This window comes from Ctenopharyngodon idella, chromosome 3 (assembly GCF_019924925.1).
Source record: "Ctenopharyngodon idella isolate HZGC_01 chromosome 3, HZGC01, whole genome shotgun sequence".
NCBI classification, from domain to species: Eukaryota; Metazoa; Chordata; class Actinopteri; order Cypriniformes; family Xenocyprididae; genus Ctenopharyngodon; species Ctenopharyngodon idella.
Window position 1 is genome coordinate 15,369,842 of NC_067222.1, and position 14,190 is coordinate 15,384,031.

The 14,190-nt window shown below is 41.8% G+C and overlaps 1 protein-coding gene across 1 annotated transcript; it reads left to right on the plus strand.

Moving 5' to 3' along the window:
- The first annotated feature begins 3,310 nt into the window (after nucleotides 1-3,310).
- LOC127508053 (uncharacterized) lies at nucleotides 3,311-11,985 on the plus strand. The gene is made up of 2 exons (XM_051885617.1): nucleotides 3,311-3,442; nucleotides 5,408-11,985. Exon 2 carries the CDS (start codon nucleotides 10,090-10,092, stop codon nucleotides 11,983-11,985), a length of 1,896 nt encoding a protein of 631 aa, XP_051741577.1. The 5' UTR covers nucleotides 3,311-3,442; nucleotides 5,408-10,089.
- The last annotated feature ends 2,205 nt before the right edge of the window (nucleotides 11,986-14,190 follow it).

Genomic DNA, 14,190 nt, shown 5'->3' on the forward strand with positions numbered 1-14,190 from the left:
AAGAATAAGGTTGAATATTGCTTTCTCTGTGAAACTGCACTCATTATCTCTCTGTTGTGGGAAAAGTACCTGATAGGAGTGAGAGCCTAGCTGCTCATAAGAGTGATCTTTATGTTTGTGTGTTAGTATCTGTTTCAGGGAGGTTAGTACCAGAACAGAAGCTGCATCTGACATGGCATTTCTGTTTATTTACACATACTGTTTAATGCTGCTCATGTACATGTATTTATACTGCATAAGGAAAAACAATAACAGACAAAACAAGCTAAGAACCGTTAATGAATTTGTTGATTGCTTTTATGGATTAGAAAGAAAGACTTAACATTGAAATAATATTTCTGACTGCACTGACACTATTATATGCAGGGTTGGGGAGTAATGAAATACATGTAACTTAGTTACGTATTTAAAATACAAAATTTGAGTAACTGTATTTCATTACGGTTACATTTTAAAATGGTAATCAAATTACAGTTACATCTGAAAAGTATTTTAGATTACCAAAGTGATTACTTGGAATTTTAATGTCATTTATTTCATTTAAACATTAATGTAAACTGTGACGCATCTCACAATTCTGACTTTTTTTTTCTCAGAATTGTGAGATTTAAACTTACAATTGAGTTTTATAAAGTCAGAATTGGCAGATATAAACTCACAATTGCAAGTTATAAAGTTTTTCAAAGTTTATCTCACAATTCTGACTTCTTTTCTCACAATTCTGAATTTTTTATAGTTTATATCTCAGAATTCTGACTTTTATATTCTGACTTTATAACTCGAAATTGCAACTTTATATCACACAATTCTGAGAAAAATGTCAGAATTGTGAAATAAAAATACCTTTTTTTTGTGTTACGTACCAATTAGTATTCCAAAGTATTCTAAAGTATTGAGATTAAGTTACAAAACTTGTGTAATCTAACGAAATACATTACAAATTACAAATATGTGTTATTTGTGACAATAAGATGAAGAGTGTGTTAATTGGCCTGCTTGTGAACTCCAAACTTCTGTTTATTTCATTTAAAAAAACACTCCACTTTTTTTGAAAACCTCCAAACGGTTAAAAGGTCAAAATTACAGTTTCAGTGCAGCTTCAAAGGGCTTTAAACGATACCAGATGAGAAATAAGGGTCTTATGTAGAGAAACTATCGGTCATTTTCGAAAAAAAAAAAAAAAAAAAAAAAAATACAACTGTATATGCTTTATATAAACAAACGTTCGCCTTCTAAGTGCCTCCGCCAAAACCGCATTTCTGTATTCTTCAAAAAGCTTACGCTGTATGTCCTACGCCTTCCCTATTCAACTTACGGAACGAACGCAGCAGTTACATTTTTTCCGTAAGTAGAATGGGGAAGGTGTAGGACATCCAGCGTAAGCATTTTGGAGAATGCGGAAATGCGGTTTTGGCGGAGGCACGTTTTATATAAACGTTTGTTTATATAAAAACATATACAGTTGTATAAATTAGTAACTTAATTTTGTATTAAGTTTTTATATTATTTTATATTATGTGAGAAATAGCTGTATTTCAGTAGATCAGTTTTGTAGTCTTTTCTCATATATCGTGGCTCAGATAATCAGTTTCTAACAGCAAACACTCTGAATAAAGTGAGATGATCTGCTGATGATCTGAGTGTCTTGTTGAATTGATCACTTGCTACTATATTTGCACAAAAATGCATGTTTAGTCGATGTAAATCACTCAGATCGCTGCACTGAACTCATCTGTGGTTGTTTTTCTGTGAGTTGTTGACCGACACACCTGACGTCTGTGGTTTGGTTGAGTGTGGTTTGTGTGGACAGATCTCAACCAAACGACCAACTGAATCTGAGTTTAACAGCAGAAAGATGAATGTAGTGACACTTGATCAGGCCAAACATCTGTGGATTCAACCGACATATGTGAACAAATGTGCTCAAGTATATGTGATGAGAGATAAAGATCAAACTAAGCAGAGTGGAATATAAACTGAAGAAATTACTTGTTCACATATTTATTTTTTCCACCGCTTGGTCAGTTTATTTTTCTTCTCATTTCAGCCATGATGAGATCAATGTTCGTCAGCTTTTAAAGGATTTTTTTAAAGTTTAAATGTGAATTCACTGATTATTACACCAATTTATTCTTTTCATCTAATAGTTTTTCTTTTGAATGGCCTGGTAGTTTCTCTAGTATTTATTATATGGATAAAAGTGTCTGCTAAATGATTAAATGTAAGTAAATCTAGAAACAAAACGAAGTGGTTTAATATCTTGAAAAGCAGTGCATGTTATTGTCAGTGGGATATTGTGTATGGATCTGTTATTCTCAGTGGTTATATCAGTCTTGGTGCTCATGTGGTGCTCGGTGTTACACCGTGTCTACACCAGACGCGAATGGCGCAACGCGTCAAAAGACAATAGAACCCTTTATAATCAGCGATATTGTCTACATTGGGTGCGACGCGACACAACAAACTCCCAACAGTAAACGGATTCCCTTCTGGTGTAGTTATGGTGTTAAAGAGTTTGAGATCTTTCAAATTTAAAATAAAAATAAACTAAAAAAAGTTTTCTTAAATGACAACGTAGACGTTCATGAAGATGGCAGTCATCAGTGTTTGTTTTTGTAAATCTAGCCACGAAGATATTCTCTTTAGTATCTTATATTCAAGAATTGTTGAAAATAATATCTCAGTCAGTTTTATATGGGTTCCTGCACACATATAAATAAAGGGAAATGAAGAAGCAAAATAAATTTAGCAAAACAAGCATAACAGAGAGAAACCAAGAGATTCAAGTTGTAATAGTCAGAGATTAAGTTTTATTTGGAGTGATTGAAGAATGGCAAAGTAGCCCTATAATAATAGGGAAAAGGGTATATTTATTTACAGTTTATAATTAATAAAGTAAATCATAAGATAAAATGTATTGGTAAATCAAGGAAAGAAGATGTTATTTATAATAGAATAATGTTAGGTCATTCAAATTTAAATTGCACACTATAGGGAAACATCCAAACGGATTATGTGAACAATGTCATGTTGAAGAAACCGTATAATGTGATTCTTGAATGCATTAAAGTATGAACAAGAAAGGAACAATATGATGGAATGGAATTCAAGAATGACATTTTAAAGTTTTAATAAAATGGTCAAGTGAAATAAATGGTAAAGCTTTCTTTGATTTTATATTTGATTAGAATATAAATCTCTGTTCCACAATCCGGAGCAGAAGGTGACGGTAATGCACCTATTGCCAGCCGCAGTTAAAAAACCAAGAAGAAGAAGAAGAGCCCTACTTGAACTGCAGTGGAAAAGCAAACCGAAAGTAAAGCGAGCGGACTGCGGAGCCGAGCCGTGCACAACGCGGTGGAAAAGCGCCTTTTGTTTCTGGCTGGCGGAAATAAATTGACACCGGGGTTCGCATGTGAATTCGGTTGGATCTTTAGGACAGGTAGCCTGCGAGTTAATTCAAATCATTAAAGTGTTTTAATGCTTATATTTCAACTGTACAGAGCCCATTCGTTGCTCTTGTTTTATTTGAGTTTTTTTTTGTTTGTTTTTTTGTTTATGGGTTAGTTTAGCCCGCCCTGGCGCTTGAGCTGGTATTCGGGGCAAAAAAAAAAAAAAAAAAAAAAAAAAAAATTGTGTATTGTATATTTGTTCCCCCACTGTTTATTGCTGCAGCACGAGGACGCTACATGCTTAGTGTTTGAATAGAGTTGAGTTTTTTTTTTTTTTTTTTGGCATGTAATTTTGATAAACTGTGATATTCACGAGGTTTTGTTTAATGAATTCATTCCATGGGTTTATTTTGACTGATTTGATTTTTTTTTTTGCCTTTATATGGTTTAAAGTCTCCTCTTCTGTTAGGTAATTTGTGAGTTGTGTGAGAGAGATACTTTTTGTATTTCTTATGCTGATGTCTTCAGATCTCCTGTAAATTAAATGTTACTAGAAGTCACTGGTGTGGCCAAGAATCACAATGTAAGTGGGCTCAGAGAAAATCATGTGGGCCTAGCCTAAAATGCATCTGTTAGGACTAATGCAAAATTTTATGTGAATAAGGCTGTTGATCGATACAGTACACTCCCACACTAATCACACCATCAGTGAAGCTCCTCCCACATTAATCCCACTGTCAGTGAAGCTCCTCCCACATTAATCCCACTGTCAGTGAAGCTCCTCCCACATTAATCCCACTGTCAGTGAAGCTCCTCCCACTGCAATCACAAGAGGCTTGTTCGAGATGTGTTGGCGCTGCGGAGATCAATCGGCGTATGACATTAATATACCGTGAGAGCGAACAACTCCTTATGCTTTTGAAACGCTCTCGTGGTACTTTGTCATACGCCAATCGGTCTGCACAGCGCCGATGCATCTCGAACAAGCCTAATGTCAGTCAGTCTCCTCCCATATCAACCACACCATCAGTGAAGCTCCTCCCACATCAATCACACTGTCAGTGAAACTCCTCCCACATCAATCACACTGTTAGTCAAGCTCCTTCCACTATTGATGTTACATTTAATCAGTAAATTCAATTAGAATAAGATACTACAGGGTTGTTACCAATCAAATGAAATCAGTTTCAACAAAACCCGTCTTTGCACTGCAGAGAAACACAGAAGCTGCATCTGAAGTGGCATTTAGATGTATTTACTCAGACTATTTAATGCAGCTCAGAGGGACATGAATGCATTTAACCAGCAGTTACAACTGTTTTGATGTTTTAAAAAATAAAACGTTGATGATATATGAAATGATTTAAAATTTGAAACAATACTTCAAGTGTGAAACTAAAACCACCAGTAGGTGGCGTCAAGTCACTGTTAATGAGCGAATTATTGAGTCATTAATTCAACCGATACGTTCAAATGGCTGATCATTTCAGGAACGAAGCATTTGACTTTATTAATGAGTGAGTCGTTGAATCATTCATTCAACCGAAATGGAGCAAAACAGGCAATTTTGTGTCTAAAATGTAAGTCACTTAATATTAATGCCTTGTTGTATAAAAGCAATAGTGCATTTGCAATCATGCTGAAATTTGGGGAAAACACGACTCTCTTTGTGTGATTGCCTAACTATATCATATGATATAAATTTAGCCTAAAAGACAAATACTAAATACAGGGGCATTTTTACTGGATTTTAATAGTTAATCACGCAGCGAGAGCAGATGCTCTTAATGCAATTTAACGTAAAGTGAAAAGGCTACATCACACAGTGTATGCGTGGACTCTCTGGGTGTGTTTTTGTTTGGTTTTTACAAAGTAAGAGACATACTTGATACTGTCAGATTGAACATAGTTAAAATAACAATTACATATTATCACAGATGGTATATATTGCGCACCCCTACTTTGAATTATTTTGATGTACTGAAATTGAAATTATTTTTTTTCTTTCATTTCAGACCTGATGGAGGAGAGTGAAGAACTGAGTGGAGGAGGAACATCATGTCAAACCTGGAGAAAAACCTGTAGTGTCTGTTCAAAATTGGATCTGCCCGTCAAGTTAGAATCTTCAGAATGCTTTTAGCCTCCTGAACTGTGCATGTAAATCACGAATCGGCTCCGGCAAGTCCGGGACCAATTGCCCCATTGGCACCTTTGTTACCCCAGTAAAGAAAAACAGAACACATTCTCACCAGCCCCAGAGACTTCAAAGAGTCACCCTGGTGGGACTAAAGGTGATATGGTCACAGACACTGGCCACAACCCCAATACACACACACATACAGACACTCACAAACACGCATGGAGATTGTGAATGTACATTTATCCTCCAAATATGACTGTGCCAATATGTACCCGTCGCTGTATTTAAAGGTGCATGTATTTATCCCTAGTATATAAGCTTAGCTATGACTGTAGTTGTATTAGTTTTCTTCTAAACGATAAAACTCAAGTATAAACTGTATCTCACCTTTTATGTCTTTGCCATCTGACAAGTTTGGTCTCATTGTAAAGCTTTCGTTATGCTCTAATTGAAAATGTATGTCACATGACTGTAAAATGCATTCTTCTATTTTTAATGGTACTTTGAAGAAAATGTACTCAGATCGGACACTTCGCAAACCATGCAAATTAGGTCATAAATGGAGACAAAGAAAGAGTTTGCCCGCCAAAATCGCACCCTCATCATTGGCTGATGTATCCCAGGAGGCGTTCTGGCCTGTTGTCCTTAAAACACAACGACACGCATCTCTCATTGTCTCTCGATTGTCTCTCGCCATTTAACACACGTCTCTCCCGGACGTCTCGGCGACCGCGCTTCCATCACGCGCCCCCTCTCTTCGGGACGACCATCTTTTGGCAACAAGTTTCTTTGTCAAACCCTCTTCATCCGTCGCCCTAAGTCTTCACTCTTCATCGCCTAGGAGACGGACTCTTTTTCTTTCTTTTCCGGTTATCTTACTCTTAAGTTAAACCCTTGTTTGAAAATCCCGCCGAAGAACACCTTCTCGGAAAAGGACCAATCGCTTCAGCCGCACGCACCGAAACTCCTGCAGAAACACGAAACGACCACAGCACCTGAACCTATGCAAGTATAGAACCATTCTTTCCAAAGCGTTTTAAGCTCGATGTGTAAGCTGAGTTTCCTTGCTGGCTCTCAAAGGTTTTAACTGTTAGTAAGTTGCCATTCCTTTGATCACCTCTGTTTTCTTGACTTTACTTTCGCTTTCTATATATGTGTATTGTTTGTGTATGTTTAGTAGTATAGCCTCTGTATCCGTAGTTTCATATATTAAATACATTATATTCATGCTCGATTGTTTTTTTTTTGCTCATGCAACAAACCCAGGTCACTTTAACGTTTCGATCCAGTATCCTTGCTTTACGCATTGATGCTAGAATAGGAAGTCTTTCTCGTGGCCAGAGAAAAACCTTCCTTTTATAATCGGCTATGAGGAGCTAACGGTTTGCTGGACAAACTAATAGTTTCTCTAAATTATTATCAAACCAGAACTAATCATATATGTGATTGATTATAATTCGTTGTAATTAATTCACAATATATGTATAATTCCCTCTCGGGTCGGTATATGTATTATAATTAATCATAAAGCTTTATGATTTATTATATTCATATATTTCACCCATAAATTAATTAAATACCTGTACTGATTCGCTACAGATTATTTGGTGGAGAACGTGAGCAACGTTTTAAACTTGGTTTTGTGTATGAGCAACCTAGAATAATTTTGTGTGATTTAATGTGTATATGCGCGCCTTACTGAGTGAGCCGACAACGCGTCCCTCATTCTGAAAAAACGTTAACAAGCTATTTGTGCCTAAAAACACTGTAGTCAATTGTTGACCGTAAAGTAAACTGCAGTCCAATTAATATTTCAAACTCGTATCTGCAAAAGGCGACAATCTTTTTGCAATATACAGTTAATATTAATTTCCGCTTGAATAAACGAATTGAATCGTATTCAGCGTAGTTTTTTTTGAAAAGGAGCTGTGACGAGTTTCTCACAGACTCTTTCTGAAGGCCTCATAATTGTAGCGCTATTAAATTTGAATTACTGTGTCGTCCAATAATTCAAAATAGCGTCTCGCTCCCTGGGTAACGTCATTGGCATAGCTAACCAATCACGTTACCTCTTGCAAATCTAATCTGAAAACAGTTTATCTGAAATCCGATTGATGTGTAAAAATTGGGAGCCAGCCACGACCTGATCCAGCGTGACTCGTAACAGCAGCGAAGAAATCCTGCAAAAGTTACATATTCGTGTGCACTAAGTTTGCACAAACAGGGGTCCACTAATCCCCAAAATTGTGTACCCGTATTAAAGGGGTATATTAGTGTCCAGTAACCTGGCACCAAAGAATCCGCCGAGATTCTAAAGTTTGTAACCGTGATAGTGCAGTTAAATCAGCCGTAAGGGAATCAGAACCCCACAGACGCGCTAATTTAAAATATCACGAATTAAAGTAGGTGGATGCAGTACCTCTGACCAGACGCCAGAAGGCAATCTGTTCAGGTGTGCGGCACCCCTCCCTACTTCATTGTTGTGTGGACTCACTAACGCCATCGTGTGGACGTTCTGGGTTAACTCTGCTCTCCATACGTTGAGCTGAAGTGTTTCCAAATTCCTTTTGGCTACTTTAATCTAGCTTGCCGCTATAAATGTTTGTTGATGGTTATGCTTTTCAATCGTGTTTGGAATGTGGTTTACCGATTTAAATTTGATTTAAATACGTTTAAATTTTTAATTTAAATTAAGTTTCCCTTCCAACAAGAGAATTCACTTTCTGAAAGTGCTCCCCCTGGTGGACACTCCCACATAAGTTAGTTCCCGTCTCTGAGTATTTGTCCCCTTTCCTGCTGTTCCTGTGTTCACAGATTTTCTCTGCTCTATGTTATTTTATTATTCTACTTGATTTTCTTTCATTATACTCTCTTTCTCTCTTGAGTTTTTACTTTGGAAATTCCTTTCTTGTTATTACTTACTTTTATTTTTTATCCACTCTTAGGTCTGTGTCCTGTTTGTGATTTGCTGGTAACAGCATTCTCACATCCAAGTTTCCCTTATTTTATACACTTATTTTTAAATTTAATTAAACAACATTTAATTGAGATTTAAAATTAAGTAGTGTCAATCAGTTGGCATTTTGCTCAAGAAGCAATTCCCTTTAGGGAATTCTCCAATAGGGAAGACCTTCTCCTTTCTTTTTCCCATTCTGTTATTCTACGCACTTATTTAAATTCAATTGAACAGAGTTTAATTCAAATTTGAATCAAGTGCCTCTGAATTGTTTTTTTACTTTGCCTTATTTTTTTTTCTTTTCTGCTTTCAGCTAATTCATTCTGACTATCATTCTAGACCCCTATTCTTTCGTCCTACACACTTGATTATTTAAATTCAGTTTAAACAAGATTTAAATTAAGATTTAAATTTACAAGTAAGCTGTGTTTGCGTGACCACTTGTGTATTTGCAAATAGGGCCCTCTAGCGACCGGTGGTGAGTTGACGGTTGTTCCAGTGAGTTCCAGTGAGCGGAGTAAACTAGCCTGGCGGATCTCTCACTGGCTGTGGGTGAACCTCGGTCACTTCTGACCTCGTACCGCGGGCAACACGCAGGGACATCAGCAGGTTGGGTGTGTCAGGTGCAAGGAGGCAACGAGTCCAGGTTGGCAACAAAGGCAATTTTGTTTAATTTCCCTGTTTCTGCACGACAGAACCGCCCTTTGAGTAACTGCCTGCGGGGTCAGACTCTGGGGTTGGGAAAAATACAATTTTGGCCGCCAATCTGGCCGTTGGCGCAAACACCTTGCCCAAACACGCAATTGTGCTGAAAGTCCCTGTTTGAGAGGTTGCATCGCAGTGCAAGGTACAGGGTGCCGAGGAACACGGCAGCCAAGTGTTGGAACGTCTAGGAGAGGTTGCCCCCGCCACTGAGTTCTTGTCTGAGCAATCACAAATCACCCCAGGCCGAGATTAAGGACATACAGTCCCTTCGCTCAGTGAAAGCCACAGAATATTTGATATTCTCCAATCAGAAGTGTTGGCAAAACCCCTTTTGCTCTTAAGCCATACCATCCTTCTAGGTTTTATGACGCGACAGCGCCCTCGTCAGGCCCGGTCATAAACCCTTACTGTGGTAATAAGCTGAAGTTTCACTTCTCCCCTCTAGCCCTTCTTGTGGTATTTTATTGCTATTCTATTTTCATTCCTTCCTATTTGTTTACTGTTCTATTTCTCATAAATTGCAGCCATCCTGTTCTGTTCTGTTTTTCTACTGTTTGTCTCTTTTATTTCACATAAAGGCAGAGCCTGTGAGAGCCATCACGGAAGCTGAATAATAGATAGACGGCCGAGCAGCCAAAGTCATTAGTAGACTCGTAGAGCCTCCGCCTGTCAAGATCTTTATTTAAATCCAGCACTCGCCGACACAAATTAACCCACGTGGTCGTTCCTGGCCATCGACAATAAGTGTCTGGCCTATATTCCACTAACTGTCTGCACCAGTTAACTGGAATCACACACAAAGTTTAGCTAATTACGTATTACGTAACGCGCTAGTCCTGCGCGAGCTTGCATTGGTTCTTTTGTGCTGTCTTTCTCTCGTCAACAGTAAAGCCACTATGTCGCGAGCATCCAGCCCTGACACCCACTGGGATCATCTCGAGACCTGGTTGGGCGTCATGACCAACGCATTCCTGCCCAACGCCGCCGGTGACCTCCAGCACCTGAGCCGTGAGCAGTTGGACGGGGACCTAAATCGACTAATGGCCCACGATCCGACGCAGAGCTACAACCACAAAGAATGGGCCAAGCTCATTGGCGGACTTGCCCACAACCTCATTGCCCAAGTGAGGCTTAGCGAAAGGAGCAACGCTCTCCTGGAGCAGGAAGCAGCGGCGCTCAAGCTTCAGGCCGGGGAGGCCAGAAGAAATCAGGCCCAGACTCAACATCACCTCGATCAGCTACTCCTCGAGACCCAGGACCAGCGTGGGACAGCGGATGAATCCAACCCCGAGCTGCAAGAGGAGGTAGAGAGACTCCAAAAAGCCCTTGCAGAGCTCCACTTGGAGGCGGAGCGTAAAGAGCAGTTGGGAAAGGAATCCAGGGAGGAACTAACTGGAAAACTCCAACAAGGTGAAACTCTCCTAGCAAGAGCAGAGATCGAACTGAAAGAAAGGGACGCTAAGGCCCGGGCCTGCGAAAATCATCTTAAACAGGCCCGAAGTGAGATCCTTGCTTTGAAACAGCAAAGAGACTATTTAAGAGATGAATTGGACACTGTTCACAGAGAACTGAAACATTCTTATAAACTGCAAGGTGACTTGGGAGGGGAAGCACACTTCACAGAGTTTCTCCTGGCCAGTAGGCCCAGTCAACAATCCCTAGTTCAAAACGGGGTTGAAAGTCCACTGCCCAAGATGCCACCCGCGAGCGGCCAAGAACCTTTTTCAACAGTAAAAGGGTGGGAGCCTCTCCAGAAAACCCGTGCCACTAGCCACGGCATGGCTCCCAAAGATCTGGACAAGCTAGCAAAGAATATCCCCACTTTCACCCCAAACCCAGCAGGGGGCGTTGACGTGCACGCGTATTTGCAGGACATTGACTTTCTGCTGCAAAATGTGGCCAACGTGAATGCCTGGGACAGGTTGTACCTACTCCGAATCACGTCTAGCCGTGATGTGCGCAGTTTTCTAGATCGGCAGCCAGAAGCTGTCAAATCAGACTACCAGCAGCTGCGACAGGCTCTGATCAGAGAGTTTTCTGACCCTGAATCGGACCAAGGGCTCCTCGCAGCCATGGACCTTAAACAGGGCCGACTGGAAACCCCACAAGCGTACTACAACAGAATACGAAGGGCCTACTTCGGAGCACGTAACGAGCCAGGAATGGAGGAAGATTTCAACTTTAAGACTCTGTTTCTCCGAAATCTGCATCCTGCGGTGAGTCATCATCTGGGAGTCTTGGCCTGCCCACGGAGTATGTCTACTCAACAGCTGCGAGATTTAGCCCACAAGGCTTATTCTAAGCAAAAGGCTGCATCTGAAAAGACTGTTAAAAATCCAACCATTTACCCGGTCTCTAATCACTGTCCAGAACTGGCCCTAAAGGGCGCACACACGCACCACAGTGACAGACCGTTTCACAGAGAGTCAAGACAGTTCCCGGCCAACAGAGGGCAGCCTCACTATGAGGGTGTCCGTCCCAAGCACCAGACTGGGCGTTCTGAAAGAGTCTGGGACAAGTCCCGGTTACCCAGCAACCCAAAGGGCAGTGCCACATGGGAGGCCAGCCGGCGACCCAGAAATGGCAGATCTTCATCGGCCAGAACTTCAAGCCCCGACCGCCAAAGACAGAATGCCTCTCGACGTGCACCGAACAAGCCCAAGTCCGAGCGTTCACAGGAGCAGAACAGTGCAGCTATGTCTGAGTCTGCAGAGATCCTGAAGGCCCTAAAAGAGCTGATTCAGGAAAAGCACCGCAAGGAAGACCAGAAAGACAAGCCAGACTCCTTATGACTAGGACGGAAACCTACCCCCAACGTCTGCCCTGACAAACCTCCGACAGAACCTCACACCCAAATCACTGCTGACCAGCCACTAACCACAGAATCAGTTAACGCATCACTAAGTGACCGCGTCACCCAGCCACCTCAGCTGACAACTGCACATCCAGAGCCAACCAACTCACATCATCACACCGATGACCAAGACTCCAAGTTACCAGAAAGTGCTGTTCTGGTTGTCTGCCTCCCTAACGAACCACATGACACCAGCCCCACTTGCTTACCGGTCAGCACCCAAGCCCCGGTACCAAGACTCCTGGGGAACCTTATCGAAAAGGGGGTGGCCCGAAAGCTGTACATAGCCATCACTGTGGAAAATGATGTGAGAATTGAAGCGCTCGTAGACACCGGAGCAGATCTCACTTTGATGTCAACTAACCTCTTTGAAATACTCAGAGATAAAGCCAAGAGACAAAATCGAACTCTCAAACCACAAAGATGTGAGCTAAATGTGCAGTCGTACAGCCAAAATGAGGTCCAACTTGAACAAATAGCTCCCATTCATCTAACCATTGGGCCAATGAGCTTGGTACACCCCGTATACATTTCACCAATGGACACGTTTCCCTTGCTCATTGGCAAAGACTTGCTAGATCGCTTTGAGCCCTTATTGGACTTCAGACAGCTGAAAATTTGGGCTCAAGTACGAGAACCGTTGCCCTTCCAGTCACCCAGGTCACCTGAGCCAGACTGTCAGGTCACAGAGGTCACGGGAAATCTTGCAGCTAGCCGCGGGAACCCCGTCTCAGGGCAAAGTTCAAGTTCGCTACCCTGCACACGCAAACTCACCATAGACTTTAACTCCTTCTGTTCCAAGGTCACCACAGACTCACAGCTGAATGATGTGACTACAACAGACATTATTCGCACACTGTGGGCAGACAACTCAGCCTTCAGCCACACGCTGTTAAGTGCTCTTATTGAGGGAACACCGAACCTCCCATGTGTCAACAAGCACACACACTTCCCATTGGACTTTCGTCTGCCAACCATGACGACTGCCAAAAACATCTGCGTTTTGAACTTGAAATGGAATGACCTGCGTCTAACCCATCACTTCCTGGTCTTTCCGGACTCCCTGATGCACCCTAAGGCTCATATGGACAGTGCTAATGAGTTGGTGTGGGCTCCAATGACTTTACAGTCCCCTGTTGTTCCCGTCAACACTGCCAATTTCCTGTCAGACCAGACCATCCCAGAGGTCTGCATCCTGCTCAACATACAGGAAGCTGTAGTACCAGCTTACACCAAAGGGGGTGCTGTTCGGCTCAACATGAGACGTGGTCAAACCCTAAACAACACACCAGCTTTGACATTTGAGGTAGAAGTACCCCAACAACAACAACCAACCTGTCACAAGTACTTCGAAGAGAATGCGTGCCAAGGTATGCCCACGGCCTACGTCGATGGACATTCCTACAACCATGAGGGCATCCTACAGGCAGGTGCAGGGGTGCGATGGTTAAACAACCAACCCTGCCAACCACAGAACTTCAGGTGGGGTCCCCAGTCACGTCAGTATGTTGAAGTAGCAGCTACTCTCATAACCCTTCAAGTTGCCTCAGCCCATAACATCAAAGAACTCCTCATTTGCACAGACTCACGCAATGCCAGACCTAGTTTCACATGCCATCTTCCAGGCTGGAAACAAACTAATTTCAGGACTGAATACAACATGTCGGTGAAACATCAACACCTGTTCCAAACACGTGATGACATCACCCAAACACATGACATGATCGTTTACTGGGGAAAGGTGAACAGACATTCAAAACAACCAGGGCGTGGCAAAGGTGAAAACGGACCAAACTACTGCCCGTGCCAAGACTGGCACGCTGCATAACAATCTACGGTCACCCCCACCCCAGTCACCCACCCTTAGTGTGGCAGCAGCAACCTGCAGCCAGCGTTCTGTTCCTGCAACATTTCCCGCCTTACGGCCACTGCCACTGACAACCAAAATTACCAACACTTCCTTACGAACTATTTTAAACCACCACTCAAACCCCTCCAACCTCCCGATCACGGCATCTGGTCCCACGGCGACCCCTAGCCACAAACGGCTGCATGGGATCAACCACATGCTGCGTGTGGGACTAAACATCCTAAAACACGTCCTTGACGACCTCACGGCGCCAAAGCTTGTAATGCCACAAGG